The sequence below is a fragment of the Callithrix jacchus genome, chromosome 7 (assembly GCF_049354715.1).
Source record: "Callithrix jacchus isolate 240 chromosome 7, calJac240_pri, whole genome shotgun sequence".
NCBI lineage: Eukaryota > Metazoa > Chordata > Mammalia > Primates > Cebidae > Callithrix > Callithrix jacchus.
The window spans coordinates 158,749,533-158,776,486 of NC_133508.1; the positions used below are offsets into that span (position 1 = coordinate 158,749,533).

General features: G+C 36.3%; 1 protein-coding gene across 2 annotated transcripts in view; it reads left to right on the forward strand.

Moving 5' to 3' along the window:
• Positions 1-24,908, forward strand: part of XKR3 (XK related 3) — a 45,034-nt gene extending 20,126 nt beyond the window's left edge. For both annotated transcript variants that reach the window (XM_054236711.2, XM_054236713.2), the window contains 2 exons: positions 4,285-4,538; positions 24,031-24,908. In XM_054236711.2, coding sequence (XP_054092686.1) covers positions 4,285-4,538; positions 24,031-24,671 — 895 coding nt within the window. In that variant the 3' untranslated portion in view covers positions 24,672-24,908. The remainder of the gene's footprint in view (positions 1-4,284; positions 4,539-24,030) is intronic.
• The last annotated feature ends 2,046 nt before the right edge of the window (positions 24,909-26,954 follow it).

The window sequence follows — 26,954 nt, forward strand, 5'->3', positions numbered from 1 at the left end:
TTGAATCCATTTACTAGCTTAATTTTTTGTGTGTGAATTCCTTCAGATATTCTATATATAAAGTCATGTCATCTTGAGTAGAGGGAGTTTCATATCTTTTTACATTTGTTTTTCTTTTATTTCTTCCCCCATAGCCTAACAACTAATTATCTTGGGTAGAACTTCTAGTACCATGTTGAAAAATGAGTTTACATGTTTCACTTATTTCTGATATAAGGGAGAAAGTTCAGTCTTTTGTCAATAAAAAAAGTCAAACACTGTAAAATATTTTCAAGATATTTATTCTGAGCTAAATATGAGTAACCATGGCCCATGATAAACAATTCTCAAGAGGACCTGAGAACATGTGCCCAATATAGTCAGCCTGCAAATTGGTTTTATAAGTTTTAGGGAGGCATCCGATGTCAATCAAATACATTAAGAAATACATGCATTTTCTCCAGAAAGGCTGGACAACTTAAAGTAGTAAGGTGGGTGGATTTCAAGCTTTAGGTAAATTTAAATATTTTCTGATTGACAATTGGGTGAGTTTGTCTAAAGACTTGAAACATTCTGGTTAAGATAAAACAATGCTGTTAAAATAAAAATAAATTCCATGTGATGAGAATTTATGGTTTCCAGGGCATGACTCCTCATGCAACTTAGATAGGAATTTGGGCAAGATTAAGAAAGTCAGAGCTTAGTGGTCCTCACTTCTGTGTGAAATATTATGCTAGCTATTATTTTCCCTAACAAATATACTTTACTGTTCTGAGAAAGGATTGGTTGTTGAGTGTTTTTATTCTAATATGTGTTGGAATTTGCAAAATAATTTTGTCTGCCTGCTGAGATCATCCTGTGATATTTGTTCATTTTTCTATTAATGTGATATATTTTACTGATTTTTATATGTTGAATCTGTTACAAGAAACTAATCCTGATCCAGACTCCAAGAGAGGGTTCTTGGATCTTGTGCAAGAAAAATTCAGGGCAAGGCCACAGTGCAAAGTGAAAGCAAGTTTATTAAGAAAGTAGAGAAATAAAAGAATGGCTACTCCATAGACAGAGGTAGCTCATTTTTCTGGTTATTTCTTGATGATATGCTAAACAAGGGGTGGATTATTCCTGGCATGCCTCCCCTTTTTAGACCATATAAGGTAATTTCCTGATGTTTCATGGCATTTGTAAACTGTCATGGCACTGGTGGGAGTCCAGCAGTGAGGACGACCAGAAGTCACCTTTATGGTCATTTTGGTTTTTGTGCATTGTGGCTGTCTCCTTTGCTGCAACCTGGTTTATTAGCAAGTTCATTATGACCTGTGATTTTATGCTGACCTTTTGTTTTATCCTGTAACTTAGAATGCCTTAGCCATCTGGGACTACAGCCTCCTATGTTTCAGACTCATTTTACCCTGTCCTGTTAAAGATGGAGTTGCTCGTGTTCACACACCTCTGAGAAATCTCTTCTTGTTGCAGGATTACATCCCAGTTGGCTGTTGTGTATTGTCGTTTATATGTATTGCTTGGGTTGGCTTTCTAGTGCGATGTTGAGCATTTTTTTTTTTTTGGCTGTGTTCATAAAGGATGGTCTGCAAATCCTCCTAATCTTCTCCTGGTTTTGAACATGCTACTGCATTTATAATAGGTTTTATTATATTCATGCCTGATGCATACATTTGTTGTCTTAAGACACCTTTGGTGTCTTAATGAGTGTGTAGAATGATTTACATGAATTATTGGATAAGATTAAATATTAGCTATTGTAGCTAAAAATGTCCTCAGTTATCTTCTTTCACTCCTTAGCTTCCTTTCTTTTGCTTTGTGAAGGTAAAACAATTGAATCAAATACCTTTCATTTCATATTCATGTTTCCACTTTATGAAAGCATCTAAATGCATCTTCATACTCAGCAATTAACTTCATACTTCTGGTGATGTAGATGAATCTATCAATAGTTCCTCCCTCCAAATCCAATAAAATTTCTCAGATAAGATCTTGGAAGATGAGGGATAGGAGAGAAAATGTTTTTCATATTTTCAGAAGCAAAAATAATGTAGAGATAATAAATAATTGTGTGTACCTAAAGGTCAAAGGTATCTAAAAGTTACAATGATACAATCTCCTATTTAATTTATCATACATTTAATAATTTCTAAGGAAGACCTAGCTAATAGGGTTTAATTAAATGATGTGTTATAGACATTGGATTATGTGGTAAGAGAGAGGTAAAACAGCAGGCAATGACAGAGGCAACTTCAGAGGTATTAAAAGCATCAATTTTTTAAAGAAGAGTGTTAATAAATTTTTTATAAATTTTAAAAATATATTCCTTTTTTGAGAACTGTAGTTGTATTATAACAGAAAATGGGCTCCAAACCATAAGAAGCCTATGATCTCATATTGGTCTTAAAGATTTATGCTGGATTTGTTCATTTTTTTCATGTCATTGTGTATACAGAAGCTTACATTAATAGGTTCTTCTAACAAATTAAAATACTATTTTGTACTGACCTTTATTACTGCTGATGATGCTTTTGGTTTTCCTTGAAATCAGTTTTTTTTAAAGTGCTAATAGCCTATTCTGTTGTTTGTTCTGTGTGGATATTTTTTTCTTTTTCTTCTTTGTTGATGGCTTTTATTTCTTGTTTTTATGCTTAATTATAACTATTTTAAAACACATGACCACTTATACTTGTGAACAGGTAACTTTAGTCTGTTTGCATGCATTATGTTATTTTAAAACTTGAACTTATTTATTTATGGAAATCGCATCTTGCTCTGTTGTTCAGGCTGCAGTGCGGTTTTGTGCATATTCCGCAACCTCACTGCAAATTCTGCCACCCAGGCTCAAGTGATCCTCCTAACTCAGCAACTGGGATTACAAGCATGCACCACCACACTCAGCTAATTTTTGTATTTCAGAGTTTCACCATATTTCCCAGGCAGAATTGTAACTCCTGAGCTCAAAGGATCTGCCCTGACTCTCCTCCCAAAGTGCTGGGATTACAGACATAAGCCATCATACTTGCCCACACTTATTTTAATTTTATTATTTATGTGTCTTTTCTGCTTAGGATATGTAAGACTTACTTAAGCTAAGAAGTCATGATGGTAACAATTTGAAATTCTTCTTCCAGTCATTATTTAAAAAATACTGCCAGTTCCTATCTTCTTTTAAAATTCTGATCAGATGTGTAGGCTTTGTCACTCTTTTCTTAACTGCCAGTAATCTCCATCTTATAGTTCCTACTTTTTTTCTCTTTGCTACTTTTTTTTGTAATTTTATTTTTCAGTGATCTAATTACCTTTTAACTATTTAATCCAGCCAGTTTATATATATATATATATATATATATATATATATATATATATATATATATATTCTAGAACTTCTGTTCTTTTTAAAGTTGTTCATCATGGAGAAATTGGTTCTGTTGGTTCTTTTTAAAATTATTCACCATGGAGAAGTTGTCCATTTTTACACTTCTGAAGCACTTTTTATTTTTTCAAAAAATTAATAATTTTGACTTGATAAGTTTTAAATAGGAAATATGCTGGGTTCATTTTTATACATTTTATTCACAACATCTTATTTTGTTTTTATTTGTGTTTTGCGATTTCTTATAAAGATCTGCTTATTTCCTACTGAATTTTATCTGTGGAAGTTCTTTGAGGACAACTTTGCAGTTAAACTTCATTACAGATCCTATTTGTGTTTGTTTTTGTCATGTACATAGAACTGCTTTAAGTACTCATTGATACGACTGCATTCTTATAATGATGCTATGTGACCAAAATTCCATCACTAGTCAAAAATCATAAATCAAAATATATTCCAAAGAAAATTTGGGTTTGTCTGAGGAAGTTGAAATTTGTATCATTGGAAGAACATTTTAAAACACCAATGTTTTTAAGTATATTTTAAGAGAAATAGCTTTTGTATGGGTCAGAATATAAATGCATTAGTAGAAGACTGGGATATTATTTAATCAAAGTGATTTTGAAAAAGTGAATTGACATGTATGAATGAAAGAATCTTTACTTTTTACTTTTTAATCTGTTGTTTGGATCCTTTTATCAGGCTGGAGTTACATATTATTTCAAGTTGAAAATGAGGGGGAGAATAAAATAAATGATGATTAGAAACTGTTAGAAAGTTATGTTTTATTCAGTGTGATTAAGTTAATGGGTGTAATTTAATGGTTTATTTCAAAATTAAGCGTTCATCTACTGATAATCTTTCAAATATTTCTACACATTTGTCACCAGAAAATGTTAATCTCGGATGTTGCTTCATATTAACAGGTGTTTGCAGACCACTGTATATTACCACAAATTATTGAAATATCTTACACTGGAGGTGGAAGAGAGTCGAGTTAGCAACCCAGCAAGAAACAAGATACTGGAAAGGAAGATTGTTAACTCAACCCGGTATATTTTAAGGCAGGACAATGCATTTAAATGCATGACAGTGGTTCAGGCTTTTGTTTCTTCTTTTCCACAATTAATTTTTCAGATATATGTCACTCTCACTATAAAAGAATTGCCTTGGAATAGAGGTAAGTTGGGTTATTTGATGCTGAAAATCAGGTAGACGAAGGTTGGGAGGGCATAATAATATAAGAGAAATTGGTAAGTTAAGATATGTAATCTGAAATTACAGATGCACTAAATTTTTTGTAAGATCAAATTTCTATGAATTTATTTGATTAGTAGTGTTTAAAAGGATGCCACTGGAACTTACAGAATTTAATATGCATAGAAGTTAGCATCAATTTATTTTATTGACCCCGAAGAGGTAAATTAAGCTTGATATAATATTGAGATATGAGGTGGTGGAATAAGTTATCTAAAACATATATTTATTATAATTTGCCTTTTGTAAATAGCATTGATTTTAATTGAAATGGAAACTGTGTGAAAATTAGAATGTGCTTAAGACTATAAAATTTTATAAAAGTCACCAAGCAAATAGTTCTGTATCTTTTATATTAAATTTTTACCTTAGATACAGGGAGTTGATGTGCAGGGTTGTTACATGGAAATATTGGGAAATGCTATGGTTTGGAGTGTGGATCCCATCACCCAAATTAGTAAGCATAGTACCCGATAGGTAGATTTTTAGTTTTTAGTCATCTTGTCCTTCCCTCCACCCACTAGTGGTTCACAGTGTCTGTTAGTCCTGTGCTTATGTTCTTGTGTGCTGAATGTTCATGTGTGCTTGTGAGTGAGAAAATGCAGTATTTGGTTTTCTCTTTTGTGTTGATTTGCTTAGGATAATGACCTCCACCTGCATTTATGTTGCTAAAAAGGATATCATTTATTTCTTTTGGAATTGCTTGGAATATTCTACATGCACATACATGGAATACTAGACAACCATACAAAATAAATCAATCATTTACTTTATGTGGTGTGCCACTGATGGTCACCTGGGTTGATTCCATGTCTTTGCTATCATGAATAGTACAGAAATGAACATATGACTGCATGTGTCTTGGTGGTAGAATCATTGATATTCCTTTGGGTATATACCTAGGGATGGGATTGGTAGGTTGAAATAGTAGCTGTTTTATGTTCTTTGAGAAACTTCCAGACTGCTTTCCACAATGGCTGATCTAACTTATACTCCTACCAGCAGTATATAATGTTTTCTCAGCATCCTCACCCAGCATGTGTTGTTTTTTGATTTTTTAATAGTAGCCATTTTCGCTGGTGTGAGATAGTAACTCATTGTGGTTTTGATTTGCATTTCTATAATTACTGATGCTAAATTTTGTGTTGTGTTTGTCTGTCTTAGTTGGAGTTTCATTATTTTTGCACAGGATCTAGTACAATAGCATGCTTTTGGCTTACTGCAACCTCTACTTCCCTGATTCAAGTGATTCCCCTGCTTTAGCCTCCCAAGTAGCTAGACTTACAGGCATGTGCCACTATGCCCAGGTTGTATTTGTTTTGCTGTATTGGTCGGTCTGGTCTCGAACTCCTGACTGTACCCAGTTGGGGTGGCTCATGCCTGTAATCCTAGCACATTGGGTGGCTGAGGTGGGTGAGCATTTTTTAATATGCTTTTTGGCCACTTGTATGTTTTCTTTTTTCTTTTCTTTTTTTTTGAGACGTAGTTTCACTCTTGTTACCCAGGCTGGAGTGCAATGGCGCGATCTCGGCTCACTGCAACCTCCGCCTTTTGGGATCAGGCAATTCTCTTGCCTCAGCCTCCTGAGTAGCTGGGATTACAGGCATGTGTCACCATGCCCAGCTAATTTTTTTGTATTTTTAGTAGAGACAGGGTTTCACTGTGTTGACCAGGATGGTCTCGATCTCTTGACCTCGTGATCCACCCGCGTCGGCCTCTCAAAGTGCTGGGATTACAGGCGTGAGCCACCAGTATGTTTTCTTTTAAGAAGTATCTGTTCATCTTCTTTTTACCTATTTTATAACAAAGTTATTTGTTTTGTGCTTGTTAATTTGTTTACATTTTTTAGATTCTGGATCTGAAGCCTTTGCTGGATGCATGGTTTGCAAATATGTTCTCCCACTGATAGGTTGTATGTTTCCTTTATTGACAGTTTCCTTTGCTGTGCAGAAATTCTTTCATTTAATTAGGTCCCATTTTTCTATTTTTCTTTTTGTTCCAAAGTTGCTTTGGGGATTTAGTCAAAAAATGTTTGCTGCTCTCAGTGTCCAAAAGAATGCTTTCTATGTTATCTTCCATGATTTTTATAGTTGGAGGTGTTACATTTAAATCTTCAATTCATTTTTGAGTTAATTTTTATATATCGTGAAAGGTAAATGTCCAGCTTAAATCTACATATGGCTAGACAGTTATCCTAGAACCATTTATTGAAAAGAGAAGGCTTTCCCCATTGCCCGTTTCATTGGCTTGTCTTAGATTAGATAGTTGTAGGTGCGTGGCTTTATACCTGGGTTTTCTGACCTCTTTTCTTGGTCTCTGTGTCTGATTTCATACCAGTGCCAAGTTGTGTTTGCTCCTGCAGCTTTTTAGTGCAGTTTGAAGTCAGGTAGTGTAACACCACTGGCTTTGCTGCTTTTCTTTATGATTGCTTTGACTAATTTGGCTCTTTGTTGTTGTTGTTGTTGTTCCACATGAAATTTAAAAGTGTTTTCCTAATTTTGTGAAGAATGACATTGGCAGTTTGATAAGGATAGCACTGAATAATTTGAGCTCCTGCCCATTCAGTATAATATAGGCTATAGGTTTGTGGTAAAAGACTCTTAGTGGCCGGGTACAGTGGCTCATGCCTGTAATCCCAGCACTTTGGAGGCCAAGACAGGTGGATGACGAGGTCAAGAGATCGAGACCATCCTGGTCAACAAGGTGAAACTCCGTCTCTACTAAAAATACAAAAATTAGCTGGGCATGGTGGCGCGTGCCTGTAGTCCCAGCTACTCAGGAGGCTGAGGCAGGAGAATTGCCTGAACCCAGGAGGCGGAGGTTGCAGTGAGCCGAGATCGTGCCATTGCACTCCAGCCTGGGTAACAAGAGCGAAACTCCATCTCAAAAAAAAAAAGACTCTTAGTATTTTGAGTACATTATTTTAATGCTTAGTCTGTTAAGTTTGTCATGAAGAAATGTTTGATTTTATTGAAGATTTTTTTAATTTTGGTTTTTGCTTTTGATTTGATTTATGCAGTGATCACTTTTATTGATTTACATATGTTGAACCAGCTTTGCATTCCATGAATAAAGCCTACTTTGATTGTGTTGTACTAGCTTTTTGATGCACTGGGGAGTCTACTTAACTGATACTTTGTTGAGTATCTGTTCATGAAGGATATTGGCCAGAAGTGTTTGTTGTTGTTGTTGTTGTTGTGTCTCTGCCAGTTTTTGGTATCAGGCTGACACTGGCCTTATGCAATGAGATGAAAAAAAAAATACCCCCTCCTCAATTTTTCAGAATAACTTTAGTAGCATTTTATGAGTTCTTTGTACGTCTGGCAGAATTTGGCTATAAACCCGTCTGCTTTAGAATTTTTTTTCAATTATTGGTAGATTCTATGTTACCTAAACAATTTCAGGCATAGATTTTGGCCTATTCAGTTTTAATCTTTTCCTGATTTAGTCTTGGGAGATTGTCTGCTTCTGGGAATTTATCTGTTTCCTCTAGATTTTCTAATTTGTATCCACAGAGTTGTTGACAGTAGTCTCTGAGGATCTTTTGTATTTCTGTGGGATCAGTCATAATACTGCCTATGTGGTTTTGATTGTGCTTCTTTGGATCTTCTCTTTCTTTCCTTTTTCTCTCTTTTTCTGAGACAGAGTTTTTCCTCTGTCACCTGGGATGCAGTGCAGTGGCATGATCTTGGATCACTGACACCTTCAGCTCCCAGGTTCAAGCAATTTTCATGCCTCGGCCTACTAAAAAACTCGTAATACAGGCATGCACCACCATGCCTATTTTATTTTTTTAGTAAAGACAAAATTTTACTGTGTTGGCCAGGCTGGTCTCAAATTCCTGACCTCTAGTGATCCACCCAACCCAACCTCCCAAAATATTGATATTACAAAAATGAGCCACCATGCCCAGCCCCCCCGCCTTTTTTGTTAATTTAGGTAGCAGTCTGTCAATCTTATTTATTTTATTTTATTTTATTTTCAAGGGCTAAAATCTTGGTTTTGTTTAAGTAATCTTTTATATGGATTTTTGCATCTCAATTTGATTAACTTTTTCTTCAGTTTTAGTTATTTTCTTCTACTAATTGGGAGTTGTTTTCCCCTCTCAGTTTTTTTAGGTGCAGTTTGATTGTTAATTTGAGATTTTTCTAAATTCTTGATGAAGGTTTCTTAGGGTTAAACTTTTCACTTAACCCTACTTTGGCTGCATCCCAGAGATTTGGGAAAATGTTTTCTATTTTTAAACAATTATCTTAATTTCTGCCTAAATTTTCATGTTTACGTAGGAGTTATTCAGGTATAAGTTGTATGATTTCCATGTAATTGTGTATTGTGAGAGTTTTTTTGGTATTGATTTCTATTTTTATTGCAGCATGGCCCAAGATTGTGCTTTATGTAATTTCAGTTTCTTCTGAATTACTGAGGCTTGCCTTATGGCTGAGATGAGCTGATAGTCAATCTTAGACTATGTTCTATGTGCAGATGAGAAGAATGTCTATTCTCTGTTTCTTGGGTGGAGTGTTCATTCTATAGATGTCTGTTAGGTCCAGTTTGTCAAGGGCTGAGTTTAAGTTCAGTATTTCTTTGTTAGTCTTTTCATAGGACAAGTACTTGTTCTACAAATCAGGGTACTCCATGTTGTTTGTAGGTATATTTAGAATGGTGGTGGATTGCAACCATTATTATTATGTAATAACCTTCATTGTCCTTCTCAATTTTCTTTGGTTTAACATCTGATTTCCTGCTCTTCTTGTTTTTCATTTGCATGGTGGCTCTTACCCAGCTCTTTTACTTTTTGGCTACAGGTATCACTGGATGTGAGATGGGTGTCTTGAAGACAATACATGGTTGAGTTTTGTCAATTTATTCAGCCTGCCACTTTGTATCATTCCAGGTTAGTATTCATGTGTATAATTTTGATCCTGACATTGTGTTTTTACCTGGTTGTTATGTGGACTTGCTTTCCTAGCTGCTTTATAATGCCTGTGGGCTATGCACTTAAGTGTGCTTTTGTGGTAGCAAGTATCATTCTTTAAAATTTATGTTCAGCATTCCCTTGAGGATGTCTTAAAAGCCTAATCTAATTGAAGTGTGGGTCCCTAGCATTTTCTTGCAGGTGAAAAATTTTATGTCTTTTGTACTTATGAATCTTTGTTTGATGGGATATAAAATTTCTTGTTTGGAATTTTTTAAAAGAATGTTGAAAATAGACCCACATCACTTCTGGATTTTAAGGTTTCTGCTGAAGATCTGCTGTCATCCTGATAGTGTTTTCTCTGTAGTTGACTGACAGTTTTCCCTAGCTGCTTTTACGTTTTCATTTTTGGTTTTTGTTAGTTTTCTTGTTTGATTTTTCATTGACCTTAATGAATCTGATGGTTATGTGCCTTGGGAATAATATTACGTAGCATTTGGCTATGGTTCTCTGTATTCTTCAGTTTGGATGCCAACCTCTCTAGTGTGATGAAAAAGACTTTCATGACTGTCTCCTCAAATATATTTTTTTCAAGTGGTTTATTATCTCTCTTTTCCTTGGTCTATTCTGCTGATAACACTTCCAATTTGTGTGTTGATGTTCTTACAGTGAAGTTTTCAACTAAACACTTCCAATTTGTGTGTTGATATTCTTACAGTGAAGTTTTCAACTAAAGAAGTCAATTTTTGGTCTTTCTGTAAGTGTCTAGTTCATCTTTGAGCTCTTTGATTTCTTTATTGCATTGGGTGGCTTCTTTGGATTGTTTCAATTTTCTCTTCAATTTAGATGAGATTTTTTGCCATCCAGATTCATGTCTGTCATTTGAGACCATTGAAATTGGTTGCTGGGGAGCTACTGGGCTGATTTGGTGCTAAAAGAGATTTTTATGTTTAGAACTGTCATCATTCTTGCACTGGTTCTTTCTCATCTGAGATGGCTGGTGTGCCTTTAACTTTGATTCAAATTGAATATCATCATTTGTCTTAATTTCTGGAAGTTTTGAAAGGGCAAAGTCTCTGTACAGTGTCATTGTTTCTAAATTCTTGTCTGTGGTTTTACACAGGATGGGGGCAGAATTAGTAAAGCAACTTTTTGTATTGTAATTTGGGTTAAAATCTAGGAGATGGTGCTGGAGAATAATGAGCAATAGATGGCCTAATACTCAACTGTAGAGTTTCTTTTTGATTTCTGGCATTTATTTCTGTATTTTACTGGACTTGGGAAAGAGAGGCAAACCCCTGACTGGATCTGCTTGTGGGCCTTGGTGAGGCCACCTGCAATCACTGACACTGTATTGAGAGGTTTTGTTTTGATTTTTATGTATGTATGTTTTATTTATTTTGTTAGGTCTTTCCCATGGTGGGGTTCTCTTAAGCAGAAGTCTGGGAGGCCAAGGTTTTGCCAAACCAGCCCTGTAGCTTAGGACCCCCTAAAGCCACACTCCCATTACCTGATTCTACCGCCTTGGTCTCCTGAGTAGCTGGGATTACAGGTATGTGCCACCATACCCAACTAATTTTTTCAACTTTTACCAGAGACAGAGTTTCTCCCTGTTGGTCAGGCTAGTCTCAAACTCCCAACCTCAGGTGATCTGCCTATATTAGCTTCCCAAAGTGCCAAGATTACAGGCATGAACAGCTGTGCCTGTTCACTAAGGTGAGATTTTTCTAACTTCTTGATGAAGGCATTTCAGGGCTATAAACTTTCCACTTAAACCTGCTTTGGCTGCATCCCTGAAATGTGGGAAAGTTTTTTCTATTTTCATTTATTTCAAAGAATTATTTTAATTTCTGCCTTAATTTCGATGTTCACCTAGGAGTGAGTTAGGTGTAAGTTGCTTTATTCCATGTACTTGTGTATTTTGAGAGATCTTGGTATTGATTTCTATTTTAATTGCACTGTGGACCAAGAGTGTGCATTGTGTAATTTCACTTTACTTTGAATTTACTGAGACTTGCCTTATGACTGGGCTGATAGTTTATCTTAGTCTATTCTCTCTCTGCAGATGAGAAGAAAATCTATTCTCTGTTTGTTAGGTGGAATGTTTGTTCTGTAGATATCTGTTATGTCAAATTGGTCAAGTGTTGAGTTTAAGTCCAGGGTTTCTTTGTTAGTCTCTTCATAGGCCAAGAAGAACTTGTTTTATAAATCACGATGCTCCAAAGTTGGATGTATGTATATTTAGGATAGTGTTGGACTGTACCCATTACTATCGTGTAATGACCTTCATTGTCCTTCTCAATTTTCAGTAGTTTAACACCTGCTTTCCTGCCCTTTTTGTTTTTCATTTGTATGGTGGATCTCACCCAGGTCTTTCACTTTGAGGCTATAGGTGTCATTGGGTGTGAAATGGGCATCTTAAAGGCAACAGATGATTGAGTTTTGTCTTATATTCAGCCTGCCACTCTGTGTTATTCCAGGTTAGTATTGATATGTGTGATTTTCTTTTTTTGTTTTTTTTTTTTTTAGATGGAGTTTTCACTCTCGTTACCCAGGTTGGAGTGCAATGGCACGATCTCGGCTCACCGCAACCTCTGCCTCCTGGGTTCAGGCAATTCTTCTGCCTCAGCCTTCTGAGTAGCTGGGATTACAGGCACGTGCCACCGTGCCCAGCTAATTTTTTGTATTTTTAGTAGAGATGGGTTTTCACCATGTTGACCAGGATGATCTTGATCTCTTGACCTTGTGATCCACTCACCTCAGCCTCCCAAAGTGCTGGGATTACAGGCGTAAGTCACCGCACCTGGCCATGATGTTCTTATAGTGAAGTTTTCAGCTGAAGAAGTCAATGTATGGTCTTTTATTAAGTGGCTATTTTATATTTGAGCTCTTGAATGTCTTTAGTATATTGCTTATTTTACTTGGAGAGTTTCTATTTTCTCTTCAATCTTAATGAGTTTTCTTGCCATCCAGATTCTGAATTCCACGTCTGTCATTCAAGATCATTGAGACTGGTTCCTGGGAAGCTAACATGCTGATTTGCAGGCCAGGGACATTATGGTATTTTGAACTGTCACTGTTCTTGCAGTGGTTCTTTCTCATTTGGGAAGACTGATATAACGGTAACTGTAGTGTAAATGGGTATCATCAGTTGGCCTAATTTCTGGAAGTTTTGAAATGACAAAGGCTCTGTACAGCATCATTGCTGAATTCTTGCCTTTTTTTCACAGGGGATGGGAGCAGAATTAGTGAAGTGACTTATTGGCATTGTAATTTGTGCTAAGATTTAGAAGACAGTTCTAGAAAATAATGAGAAATAGATATCTAGAAAATAGTAGGAAATAGAATATTATTTGGCTGCATAGTTTATTTCTGTATTCCAGGATTTCAGCTGAGTTGCTTTGTGTAATTTTGCATTTGCACCCAAACAGGGAGGAATAAACCCCTCACTGGGTCAGCTTGTGGCTCTGGGGAAGCCACCTGAAATCACTGGCACTGTGTTGGGAGTTTTGTTATTTTTGTTGTTCTTGCTGTTAGGTTTTTCCCATGGTGGGCTTCCTTGGGGAGGGTATTCCTGCAGACCCTGACTCAGTGATGGATGCATAAAGTATAATAGATATTTTGCTTTGTCAGTTCAGCTGAGGGTTCATAGAGAAATATGCCATGGCGTAAGTGAACACTCAGGGCCCCATAACACCACCCTTCCATCACTTCACCCCCCACCTTCTCCCCTACCCATCTGCCACAGAAACTGCCTGAACCTTAGTGCCTGAGGTTCCTGTCGGATCAGACTGACAGGAGCACAACACTTCCTCACATGAGAGACCTAGGTGGTGTGATTTCCATGAGAATTTCATGTTTGCCAAAGACCTGAGGTGAAACAGTCTCATCCTGAAATCAATCCATTCTCACCCCTGACTCCATTCCCCCACTCCACCTTTTCTCCTCTATCTGTGAAAAAATTATTTTCCACCAATATAGTATTGGTATCAAAAAGGTTTGGGATAACCACTAGAGGGAGGCATGTCTAAGTCTCACACCAGCCCAAGAAAGCAAACACTATTAGTGTGTGATATCCCTGCTCAACCTCCCTCCAGGAGGGCCATCCGCTCCAGGGTTAAGACCACATGAGCGAACAAGTTATTCGGATAACCTCCCTCATACCATAGCTATTTGCTTTTCTTATTAACTAAATGTAAAGGGGATTCAGGCTGCCTTCAGCCAAGAACTATAGAAAAAACACTTAGGCCTTCCAAAAGGGTTTGAGACTATATTCTATAACTTTCTCTATTATTTTTCCCTTAATATTTAGCCACCATCCTCAATGAATTCCCACATCATTTTATTCAAGTGCCAAGCACAGATCAATCCCAGCTCAGCAACCCTGAGTTGCAAACTGCTCTCCTTGGGCTCCCTTCTCTGGAAGCTTGGGGTTAAGTTCCACATGCAGTGCAGGAACACGCTCAGGTAGGGGAAAACACCTAGGCTGGGTGATGGAGGCTGTACTGTGTGTCTGTTTGCTGGGGCAATCAGGCAGGCACCTCCTGAGAGCCTGGTTGGCCTGAAGCAGAAATGTGTCCCAATTCTGCAGAGAAATAGGCGCTGCCTTCTCCCCAGTGATTAGCTTTAGCCAGAGCCTCACACAGGGAGATGGGCAGTTTTGGAGGATGGTTGCTTATTACCAGGCTCTCTGAGAGATGGCCCATTCTCAAGGGTCCCATCTCTGCTCCTGCTGCAGTTCCATCTCTAGTCTCTGGGGAGATCCCCCTGCATTGGAACATATCCGTGGGGGTGTGAGATGCCCTGCAGCTGATATCCCAGCAATACAGAAGTTATTAATAAATTATTTTTAGGTAGCTAGAAAGGGTAAAAAATTTTAGTGGAATTTTCTTTTAATAAAAAGAAGCCCAAAACCATTTATTCTCTAACAGAAAGCAGCCTGAAAGGTCAGTCATAGATATGCAGATAGGAGCTTTTATATGTAAATACCAGCAGCTGTACCCGGAAGCTGGGTGCATTCAATATGGCTTCTCTCTTTCTCTTTCCCTTGTCACCACATGTGCCAGTGTCATGGCAGCCTCCAGCTAAAACTGTGTACAGGCATGGAGCCTGCCAAGTGGAGGCTGCATTTGCATAATAAAGGACTAGGTTGGTAGGGCCAATCTCTTTGCAGACTATGTAAATGGCACACCTGGTCAAACCAATTTCCTGTGTCCTGTGTAAATCGATCACCACCTCCTCAAGCCTCTGTATAAAATGGATCCCCATTATGCCACAAACCTGAGATCCTCTCTTGGTTAACCCACTTTCTCAGCATGAGGCAGCCTTTACTCTCTTTATCCTTTTTTATCTATTAAACTTTCTGCTCCTAAACCTATTCCTCTTGTGTGTCTGTGTCCTGAACTCTTTCTTGTCCATGACAAAACCAGGGTATATACCCCAGACAAGACAGCCATTTCACCAGGTGTCTGCTGCCAGAGTGAGCAGTCCTCCAGTCTTTTTACCCATGCCTAGGATTCAGAAAGCAGCCGTAGCATTCAGGCACACCAGGCAGGATTCCTAGTTTCCTCCATTGTCAGCCTTCGGATCTGTGTCTTTCTTTTAACCACATTTGAGGTTTTCTCTCCAAAGATGTGTTCAAATTATGTTGGTGTGGTCAAAATGGACGTCTCTGTGAAAGTGACATTTATTCTCATTTAGGCTTGTCTAGTCATCAATCTTAGCCCTAAGTCTCCTGTATCTACCCAGCCAACTGTCAGAGCCTGGGAATTGGGAAATGGTTTACTCTAAGGTTGGTGAAAATAATTTACCAACAAAAGTTTAGGTTTGAAAAAGGAAAGTTTGTTAGAAAGAAAAACTGCTGTGAAACGGTGCAGCAGAGCACCTCAGCTAGAGAACTGAGCTCACCAAAGGTGGATTTTCCTGAGGGTTATTTATGGACTTTAACAAAGGAGCTTAGGGTTGTAAAATCTAAATGAGTTTAGGCATGGAATTCCAGAAATAAGTAAAAATGTTAGTTACTTACAGTAAAAGTTGAAGGAGTTCTGAAACTACATGCTGTCTTTAGATATTAGGAAAATTTGATTCCATATTCCCAGGTAAGGAGTTTTGCCTCTTGGATTGCCTACTGATGTCACCAAATGGTCTTTGCGCCCTTTTAAATTCCTAAGATCAGCATTTTGTTCCCTGGGTAGTCTGTTTTATGGTTACCAGATGAGTTCCTCTCTTGTCATTATCCAGATTGCAGTGGCAGTTGCCTGAATTGACACCTTAATAACTTAAAATAGAACCACCCCCAACACACACAAACACACATATGCTTCGACACACATTGAACCAATGTCAGGTTTCTCTTAACTTGTGTACTGGAATTATGCAAAATTATTTAAAATGTAGCCTTTGGGGAAATACATGTATATGTACAGTGAACATGTCTGCACTGTCTTTGCAACTTTGCATTAATCTATCATTATGAAAAATTTAACAGTCACCAGGAATGTATACACATATATATTCCTCTAATATACATGAAGAGGAAGATAAGCAGTTAAACAGATAGATGTTAATTAGCTGCAGAGGTAAAACAAAATCCAAACAGTTTTATTTGTTCTTTAAGAGGGAAGTGCTGATTATAACATGTAAAAGTAAGGTAATCATTTTTCACTTTCAAGGTTGATAAATATAGGCTTAAATAAAACCTCACAAAAAGACATGAAATATATAGTATTTTATTACAAAGATGTCATTTAACATCAGCAGTCATTTAAATTTTGTTGGATCAAGGAAAGTTTTTAGAACTTATGTAAACAACAAACGAAGACTAAGAAGTTGTTTGTTAAAGAAATAGACATTTGACAAGTGGACATTCAAACCAAATGAGAACCACTTAGGTACACTTTTTCACCCATGTCCAGAATTATATAATTACATATGACCTTCAGCAGTCATATGTATTACATATGTTTCAGTAAAACAAATGAGGGCTAAATAAACCTGTGACTACACAGCAACTACAAAGAATGGTATAGGATCTATAGTTGGAATATTTTTTATAAAAATGTAAAATAGGTAAAGTAAGTTTAAATGTATAAATGCAATACGTGAAATTTGACCTCTGGGCTTTTTGTGAGTGTGTGATTCTTGTGCAGTTCTAATAGCTTCATGGCATTAGATGCCATTTTTATTGTACACATATATCTGTAGACTCTGTGCATTTGCATGTTACCAGTAATTTTTTAACAAGCTTCATAATTATTTTTCCTGTCTATTAACTGACAAATAGTTATGAACACCTATTTATAATCTTGTGAAAATTGTGTCAGTGTAAGCCTGCTGTGGTGGCTCATGCCTGTAATCCCAGCACTTTGGGAGGCCAAGGTGGGAGGATGACATGAGGTCCTGAGTTTGAAACTAGCCTGGCCTACAGGGTGTGGCCCTGTCTGTGTCTACTACATATACAGAAAGTAGCTGGGTGTGGTTGTACAGCCTATAATCCCAGCTACTTGGGAGGCTGAGGCAAGAAAACGGCTTGATCCCAGGAGGCAGATGATGCAGTGAGCCGAGATAGCACCATTGCACTCCAGCCTGGGCAAGAAGAATGAAACTTAGTTCCGTCGCAAAAAAACAAAAAAAAATTGTGTCAGTGGTCAGTGTAATACAACTTTTTTGGTGTGGTTCTTCTTCTTATTTCTCTCTCTCTCTCGCTCTCATATTTTTTTTTACATTCACAGGTAACACTGTATGATTTTATTCTGTACAAGATGATGTTTGATGTACAAAAGCAGTGTGGAATAGTTAAATCCAGAGAATTAATAAATGCATTTTCTCACATAGTTATTATTATTACTTTGGTAAGAGCAAATTAACATCCACACTGTGAGCAAATTTCAACAATATGCTTTCACTAACTATAGTCACCCTGCTACACAATGGATCTCTAAATTTATTACACCCGTCTGACTATAATTACAAATCCTTTGATAAAACACTCCTCGTTATTTCTTTTCCCCTAACGACTCATCTCTGGTAAAGATCATTTTACTTTCTACCTCTATAGAGTCTTCTATTTTTTCCTTTTAAGCTTTCTCATAAGAGTGACACCATGTGGTATTTGTCTTTGTGTACCCGATATAGTTGACTCAATGTAATGTCCTCCAGGTTCATCGCTGTTGCTGCAGGTGAGAGTGTCATTTTGTTATAGCTGAATGCTATTTCATTGCATATACGTATCACATTTTCCTTATGTATTCACTGATGGACACTTGAGTTTATTACATAGCTTGGCTAATGTGAATAATGCTGAAATAAACATGGAAGTGCATAGATCTATTTGACATTCTGGATTCAATTCCTTTTGATATATACCCAAAAGTGGAATTTCTGGATAATATATTAGTTCTATATTTTAATTTTTGAGGAAGCTCCAAACTGTTCATGGAGTATAATGGACCTAGTGATGTAAATGGATATACTAATTTACATTCGCATCTGCAGTGTGCATGAGGTTTCTTTCTTACATAGTCTTGGTTTTTTGTTTCTTCTTTTCCTTTTTCTTTTGTTCTTTAAATAGTGATTATCCAACTGAAATGTGGTGATGTCTCATTGTGGTTTTGATTTGCATGTCTTTTTTTTTTTTTTTTTTTTTTTTTTTGAGAAAAAGTTTCACTCTTCTTGCCCAGGCTGGAGGGCAATGATGTGATCTCAGCTCACTGCTGAGGTTGAAGTGATTCTCCTACCTCATCCTCCTGAATAGCTGGGATTATAGGAGTGTGCCACCATGTCCAGATAATTTTTGTATTTTTAGTAGAATGAGTTCCATTATGTTGGCCAGGCTGGTCTCGACGTCCTGACCTCAGGTGATTAGAATGCCTTGGCCTTCCAAAGGGCTGGGATTACGGATGTGAGCAGAGAAGCTGATCATGTGTCTTCTTCTGAATAATGCCTTTTGAGGAAAGCCTATTAAGAGACCTAATTTTTTATAGAGTTATTTTTTTTCTTTCTAATTTTCAAAGTTTAACTTCTATTTTAGGTTAGGGGTACATATGCAGGTTTGTTATACAGGTAAACTCATGTGATGGGGGCTTGTTATACAGATTATTTCATCACCCAGGTATTAAGGCTCGGGCCCATTAGTTGTCTTCTCTGATTCTCTCCCTCCTAACACTGTCTACCCTTTGACAGACCATTGTGTGTTGTTCCCTTCTATATGTCCATGTGTTCCTATCATTTAGCTCCCAATTATAAGTGAGGTTATGCAGTATTTGTTTGTTTGCTTGCTTTTGAATCTGTTTTTAGTTTCTTATATATTTCGATTAACCCCTTGTCTAATGTATAGTTTGCAAATATTTGTTCTATTATTTTACTCTGCTTATTACTATTTTTTTTTCTGTATTGCTTTATAGCATGATGTAACCTTATTTGTCTGTGGTTTTTATGCTTGTGCTTTTGAGGTCTGATCCAAGAAAATTCTTTCCAAGACAAAGGTCATTAAATGTGTTTGTGTTTTATTCTAGCAGTGTGACAGTTTGGGGTTTTCATTACACCTTTATTTTAATTGTTTATTAAAATGTAATTTTACAGATGAGGTCTCATTACATAGCCTAGGCCAGAGTGCAGTGGCATGAGTGTGGCATTCTACAGCGTTGAACTTCCAGACTCAGGTGATCCCCCAAGTAGGTAGAACTATAGGTGACACCACTGTATAGGCTTTTTAATCCGTTTGAGTAAATTTTTATATGTGGCAAGATATAGGGTTCTAATTTTATTTTTCTGCGTGTAGCTCTTTTGTTTTACCAGCACCACTTATTGAAGAGACTGACTTTTCTCATTTTGTGTTCTTGTCACCTCTGTAGAATATCAGCTGGGTATACATGTGTGGATCTATTTTTGCTCAGTGTGTTCTGTTGTATTGGTTTATAGCATTGTGATGCCTCCAGCTTTGTGGGTTCACTCCCCAACCCCACTATCATCTTCTTTATTGCTTTGGGTATTCAGGGTTTTTCATGTGTGTGCTTTAATATTAATTTAGGATGTTTTTTATTTCTGTGAAAAATGTCATTAGTGTTTTAATAGAGATTGCATTGAATCTGTAGACCTTTTGGGGTCATATAAACATTTAAGCCATATTACTTTTTCTAATTGGTGAACATAAATAACTTTCAATTTATTTATGTTATTTTAATTTTTGGCTAATGTTTCCTAGTTTTCAGAATGCATTTTTTATACCTCCTTGGTTAAATTTACTTTTAAGGTTGTTTTGTTTTTTCCCAAAGCTATTGTAAATGGGATTGTTTCCTTGAGGTTTTTTTAATAGATATTTTGCTATTCATGTATGAAATGCTACTTAATTTTGTACATTGATTTTGTTAACTGAAACTTTACTGAATTTCTGAATTAGTTCTACCTGCTTTTTGGAGGCATTTTTAGGAATTTCCACATTATGTCATTAATCAATATCGATAATTTTACATCTTTCTTTTTAATTTGGGTACCTATTTTTAAATTTCTCTTGCTAAAAACTTCCAGTGCTATGTTTATAAAATAAATTCCAGTATTATATTTAACCAGTTAAAATGAACATCCTGGTGTTCTTTCAGGTCTTTGCAGAAAACTTGTCTACTTTTAACTCTCATTGAATGTGATAGTAGTTGTGGGTTTTTCATGTATTGAATTATTTGGTTATTCTTGTCTATGTTATTTGTTATGTTGAGTTACAATTATTCTATGCATAAGTTATTAAGAGATGTTTTTAAAAGATGTTAAATTTTGTCAAATGCTTTTTTTACTTATTGAAATGACTGCCTGGATTTTGTTTTTCTTTTATTTTGTTCATGTAATGTATGACATTTAATGATTCTTGTATATTAAACCATTCCTGCATTCCTGTCATGTCTCTTGATCTTGGTGAAGGATTCTAAATGTGCATTATGAGTCAGTTTCCTGGTATTTTGATTACGATTTTTACATTTGTTACTCAGGAATATTGGCCTGTAGTTTTTTTGTCTTTTCTGTTGTGCCCTTGTCTGTTTTTGAAATCAGCATGACCTGCCCCATGGAATGAAACAGTTCACATATCTTCTTTTTTTTTTTTTTTTTTTTTGGCTAGATTAAAAAGAATTGGCAGGAGTTCTATTTCAGGGGTAGCTAGAATGCAGAGTGAATCCACTGGGTTCCTGGGCTATTCTTTAAAAGTTGACTTTTCATTGCTGATTTGATTATTTATTATGAATTTGTTTCTGGGCACCAGGTAAGATACCTCCTTTTTTGTCTCTGGTTATATTTTGTAGGGACTTTTTTTTTTACTTTTGATTTTAGCTTTTTGTTTTCCTAATTCTTTGATTGAATCAAGTTTCATATTTAATATGTTCTTTTAAATATTATGTTTTCTCTTTAATGTTTTCACTGACTCAGAAGTATGTTGTTTAATTTTCATGTACTTTTGAATTAGTGATTTCAGAAGAAATACTTGATATGAATTTGATCTCTTTAACTTGATTGTATTTTTGAATTAATGTATGATAGATACTGGAAAATGTTCTATGTATTTAGTAGAAAAGAACGTGTATTCTATAGCTCTTGGATAGATAGTTCTGTAACTGTTTTGTCCATTTGCCCTGCAGCGAATTTTAGTTCAGTGTTTACTTATTGATTTTCTGTGTGCATAATCTATTCATTGTTGAAAGTAAGGTCCTGAAGTTTTCTATTAGTATCTTGCAGTTTTTTTCTCCATTTGGATGTATTAATATTTACATTATATGTATGTATATATTAATTATATAGGTGTATTTCTGATATGATATTTTCTTTTTCCTCTGGCTTAATTCTGTATCATTTCTGTGTCTTTAATATTTGGTGGTTTGATTTTATTAAGTATGAGGATATTCTTATTTGGATTGAATCTGATTGGAAGCATTTGACACTCCTGTACCTACATATTTATATTTATATTTAGGCTTGAAAAGTTTTCTGTTATTGTTTCTCTAAATAAGCTTTCCACATTTTTTTCTACATACACTTTTTTTTTTGAGACAGAGGTTTGCTCTTGTTGCCCAGGCTAGAGTGTAATGACATGATCTTGGCTGATTGCCACCTCTGTGTGCTGGGTTCCAGTGCTTCTTTTTCCTGAGCCTCCTAGGTAGCTGGTATCACAGGTGTACACCACCACACCCAGATCACTTTTATATTTTTAGTAGAGACTTTTATATTTCACCACTTTGGGCAGGCTTGTCTAAAACTCCTGATCACATTTGATCCACCTGCCGCATTCTCCCAGAGTGCTGCAATTACAGGCATGAGCCACTTTGCCCAGCTTGACCACGCTCTTGAATACCGGTGACTAACACATTTGTTCTTTGGATATTATCCCATAAGTCCTATGAAGTTTCTTTCTTTTTTTCCTTTGACCGTGTATTTCAATGGACCTGTCCTTGAATTTTTCTGCTTGATCACTTCTGCTGTCAATGCTCTCAACTGCATTTTTAATTTTGTTGTGGTTTTGTCTTCAAGATTTTTGTATTTTTCTCACATTATATTATCTCTCTGTCAAGTTTCTCTGATAAATGTCTGAATCATTTGTGTTTTCCTGAAGTCCACAACATTGTCTTAAAATAAATATTTTGAATTTTTTGTCAGGCCATGTATCCATGCCAGTCTCTTTTGTGTCAGTCACCACTGGCACCTGATTTTGACCACGTGGTGCCATCATGTATCTCTGATAAATCCTGATCCTTGTGACTATGCATTGATTTCTGCACAGTGATGTGGGTGCCTGATTCAGTGTTCACAGTTTGGCTATTTTTGGATATAAGCCTGTCCAAAAATTAGGGCAAGAAGGAAATTAAGGTCTTTAAGTTTATGATAGCTTGAGCCCTGGTAGCACTCGGGGAAATCTTGACATCCAGATATGGATGGTTGGAGTAATTTGGTCACCAAAGCTGACTCAGTACTGAGTTGAACGCTGGGAGCACTCAAGTACAGGTTGCGCCTGTAGCCCTGTTGAACACTGAGCACTCAAGGCCTGCAGCTGCCATGGTCTGCCCTCTCAGGTTTATTCAGGCCTGAGGTCACTTCAGTCAAGCAGTAAAACTATTGACTGGAACTGGAGTACATTTTGCTGAGGCCAATTTCTCATCTGTTGCTGGGGTGGGTCTGGAAGCTTGCCCCTTGGTTTCAACCTCCCAAAATGCTAGGGTGAGAAGACAGGCAAATATCAGTCCCAAGACAAAGTCCTATGCTTATTTCCTGGGATCAAGAATCCTCCCAGCTCAGTCTCCTGAATAACTGGGACTAGAGTCATGTGCCACCATGCCTGGCTAAATTTTGTAGCAACAGGTTTATACCATGTTTCCCAGGTCAGTCTGGAACTCCTGGGCTTGCGTGATCCACTCACCTCAACCTACTAATGTGTTAGGATTACAGGTATGAGTCACCACATCTGGTCAATTTTACTTTCTAAAATTTAAATTTTAGGTTACTTATTTTTATGCAATCTTATTTCTCATAAATGAAATTTAGGATGCTAATGATTTAAAGTTTCATTTTGAGTTTTCCTTAAGGAATAAATGGAGTGTTGATGCTCATTTTCTAAATAGTCTTAGAAAATAAAAAAGTAATTTAGATGAGAAATGACAATTTGACCACTTTTTGTTTTCTGGCTTCATTTCATTGTGTATGAAGAGTGTATTTTTTTAAACCTGCATGTATATGTGCAATGAGTTTTTACTCTTTCAACTGAATACAGTACAAAATTGTTCAAACAGACTATGCCATGACTTCATAACTTAGGCTTTCTTCCATGTGCTTATTTGTCTAATTATTAAAAGAACAATGTTGAAATTAAATTTTGCTCATTAAGAATTTTCTGATAAAATTACATTAATAGACACACACATATGCACACACTCACTTCTAATTTCTGGAACTTGGATTGTTCTGTTTCTCTAGTACCTTGCATTCCATCACTCAGCAAAATCTGTCAGCTTCACTTCCACGATTTACTTTAACTCCTTCTTTCCTATTGGCACCACAGTCTAAAGCACAAGTTCATGTTACATTGGCCGCTACTTTCCACTCTAACTTCCTATATTACACTCTTAACTTTCTATAAAGACTATCTTTTCAATGTCTAATTCAGGTAATTTTGTTATTCTTTAATTGAGACTGCTTTCTATGTGCTGTAACATCTTGTAGCATCAGATCTGAATGTCTCTTTCATATTTGATCTTTGCCAGTCTTTCCTTTGAGGGAATGTGTATATACATGTAGAGATGTAGGTATGCATGTTTATTTGTTTTTCCCAGGTGTAATACATGTATTGCATACATAAATATTCCTGATAATAAAAGATTAACAAAGCATTATTATTATTATTATTTTGCAAGTCAATGATTTTCTAAAGGAGTTAAGTGGGGATAAATAGATCTTAAAACCACAAGGTTAGAAGAGAAAGTTAATATTACTAACAAAAAATATTTTCTAACATTTTTATGTTTATCTTTAATAGCCTTGCTGATGACATGTTGCCTGTTATCAGCTGTTTATGGGGCAATTCTCTGCAGTATACTGGCCATCCAAATCAGCAACGATGGTACTACCATTAAGCTACCACCAATGGAACTCTTCTATGTGATAATATGGCGTTTCTTAGAAATTATCTCACGTGCAGTGGCTCTGGCATTATTCGCTGCATCTCTGAAGCTGAAGAGCCTACCCTTTCTATTGGTCATATATTTTGTATCAGTGTTGGCACCGTGGCTGGAGTTTTGGAAAAATGGAGCTCATCTTCCTAGCAGCACAGAAAATAATTCCAGTGTAGTGGGTACAGTACTGGTGCTTATCATCATCACATTACTATATGCTGCCATCAATTTCTCCTGCTGGGCAGCAGTGAAACTGCAGTTGTCGAATGAGAAAATATTTGACAGGAGAGAGAGGTGGAGCCATAGAATTGTACACTACAGCTTTCAGTTTTTAGAAAATGTGATAATGATGTTCGTGTTTATGTTCTATAGAGGGGAGATTTTACTGAATTGTTGTTACACATTAGTTGCCATACACATCATCATAATCTACTTATTAGGCTTTTCCTTTATGTGTCTCTTCTATCACTATTTTTACCCAAGGAAGTCAGACAAAATATTGTAAAGACGTACTAAAAATTAGCCAGAGTCACTGTGATATTATGTAAACATCTAAAGAAAACTCAAAAGAATAAAAATAAGCAGCTAAGGAATCATTCATGGAATAGATTTAAGTAATTTTCATTCAACAAAGTATGAAATATTCACAAAATATACATATGTACTTTCACAGAACAGTGAGTAAAGATGTTAAATATGTGACTTTTTAAAGATACTCTTCCATTAAAAAAAATTATAAACAGCTAGATCTTGGGAGTTTTCAATAAAATTGATTTTTCTCCTGTGACTGTATTACTAATTTTTGTTTCCTTCCTTCTTTTCTTCCTTCCTCCCTCCCTCTTCCCCTCTTTCTCTCTTTCTTTCTTTTCTTTTTGTGTTGTATTCTTATCCTATCACCCAGTACTGAATGTAGTGGCATGATCTTGGATCACTGCAACCTCCACCTCCCAGATTCAAGTGATTCTCTTGCCTCAGACTCCCAAGTAGGTGAGACTATGTCACCTGCCAATACACACGGCAATTTTTTTTTTTTTTTTTTACTAGAGACAGGGTTTCACTATCTTGGCCAGGCTCGTGTCAAACACCTGACCTTATGATCCACCCACCTCAGCCTCCCAACATGCTGGGATTACAGGTCTGAGCCACGGCAGCCAGCCTAATTTTTTTAAAAAAGTATAATTATACAATTCATTAAATAAAAAAATCAAAAGTCCGTCTGGGTCCAAAGGGTGAGCAGGAAAAATAACCATAATGCATTTTTCACCTGGTGCATTTTTGGAACCAGTGCCATTAATTTAACAAATGTTTGGAATCTAGTGTATACATTTTGAGCTTATGAAAATGCTCCTGTTTATATTAAGGTAACTAAGGTCATTCTCATTGAACTTCGAGTGACAGAAAACAACTCATTAATACATCTGAAAGTAAAAAAACCATTGAATTAAAAAGAAACCATGTTAATAATTTGGAATGCTAATTTACATTTCTGCCAACGGTGCACAAGGATTCTCTGCTCTACATTCTCAAGAACACTTTCATCTTTATAATAATTCTAACATTTGTGAGAGGAGGGCTCATTATAGGTTTTATTTTACATTTCCTTGATGATTAGTGGTGTTAAGCATTCAGTTGTTCAAAAATTAACTAGGGGTAGTAGTGCGCACCTGTAATTCCAGCTACTAGGGAGGTTGAGGCATGAGAATCGCTTAACCCAAGGGATGGAGGTTTATGTGAGCTGAGATAGCATCACTGCATTCCAGCCTGGGTGACAAAGTGAGACTCCATCTCAAAATAAATAAATTAAATATAGAGTTGTTGGCCATTTGATTGCCTTCCTCTGAGAAATGTAAATTCAGATTCTTTGACAATTTTAATAGGCTTCTTTGATTTTTGTTAAGTGGCTTGAGTTGCTTATATGCATTTATTATTCACCCTTTATCATATACGTGAGCTGCAGCTATTTTCTCCTAGTGTATGTGTTATCTCTTCACTCTGGTTATTGTTTCCTTAGCTGTGCAGAAACTTTTTAGTTTGATGTGGTGCAATCCAATTGTTGTTTTGTTGTGCCGTTGTAGCCTGTGCTTTTGCTTTTGTGGTCATAGAATAGATCTTTCAAAAACAAAATAAAGTCGAAAATAGAATTACCAGATGGTTCAGCTACTCTACTCCTGAATATGTACTCAGATGATAAAAATTAGTATGTTAGAGATATTTGCACTTCTCTATTCATGTTACCATTATTCACAATAGTCAAGTTAGGAAAACAACCCAAGTGCTTATCAACAGATTAACAGATTGTGTGAAACATATACACAGTGGATTATACTATACAGCTGTTATATATTTGTGATAAAATAAATGGAATTTGAAGACATTATGCTCAGTGAAACAAGACAGGCATAGAAAGACAAATATAGCATGATCACAATTATATGTGAAATCTAAAGAAGTTGAACTCATATGCCAGATATGGTGGTTCCTGCCTGTAACTCCAGCACTTTCAGAGGGTGAGGTGGTTTGAACACTTCACATCACAAGTTTGAGGCCACATTGAGCCATAGCTGTGCCCCTGCACTCCAGCCTGTGAAACACAGCAAGACCCTGATTCTTTAGAGATTGGAGTATGGGATGGTGACGGTAGTGGATAGGGAAAGTGAAGATGTTCATCAAAGGGTAAAACATTTCAGTGAGACAGGAAGAAGTTCTGGTAATCTGTTGCACAGAATAATGATCACAGCTAATAAATGTACATGTGAAAATTGCTGAAAACTCCAGTCACGGTGTCTCG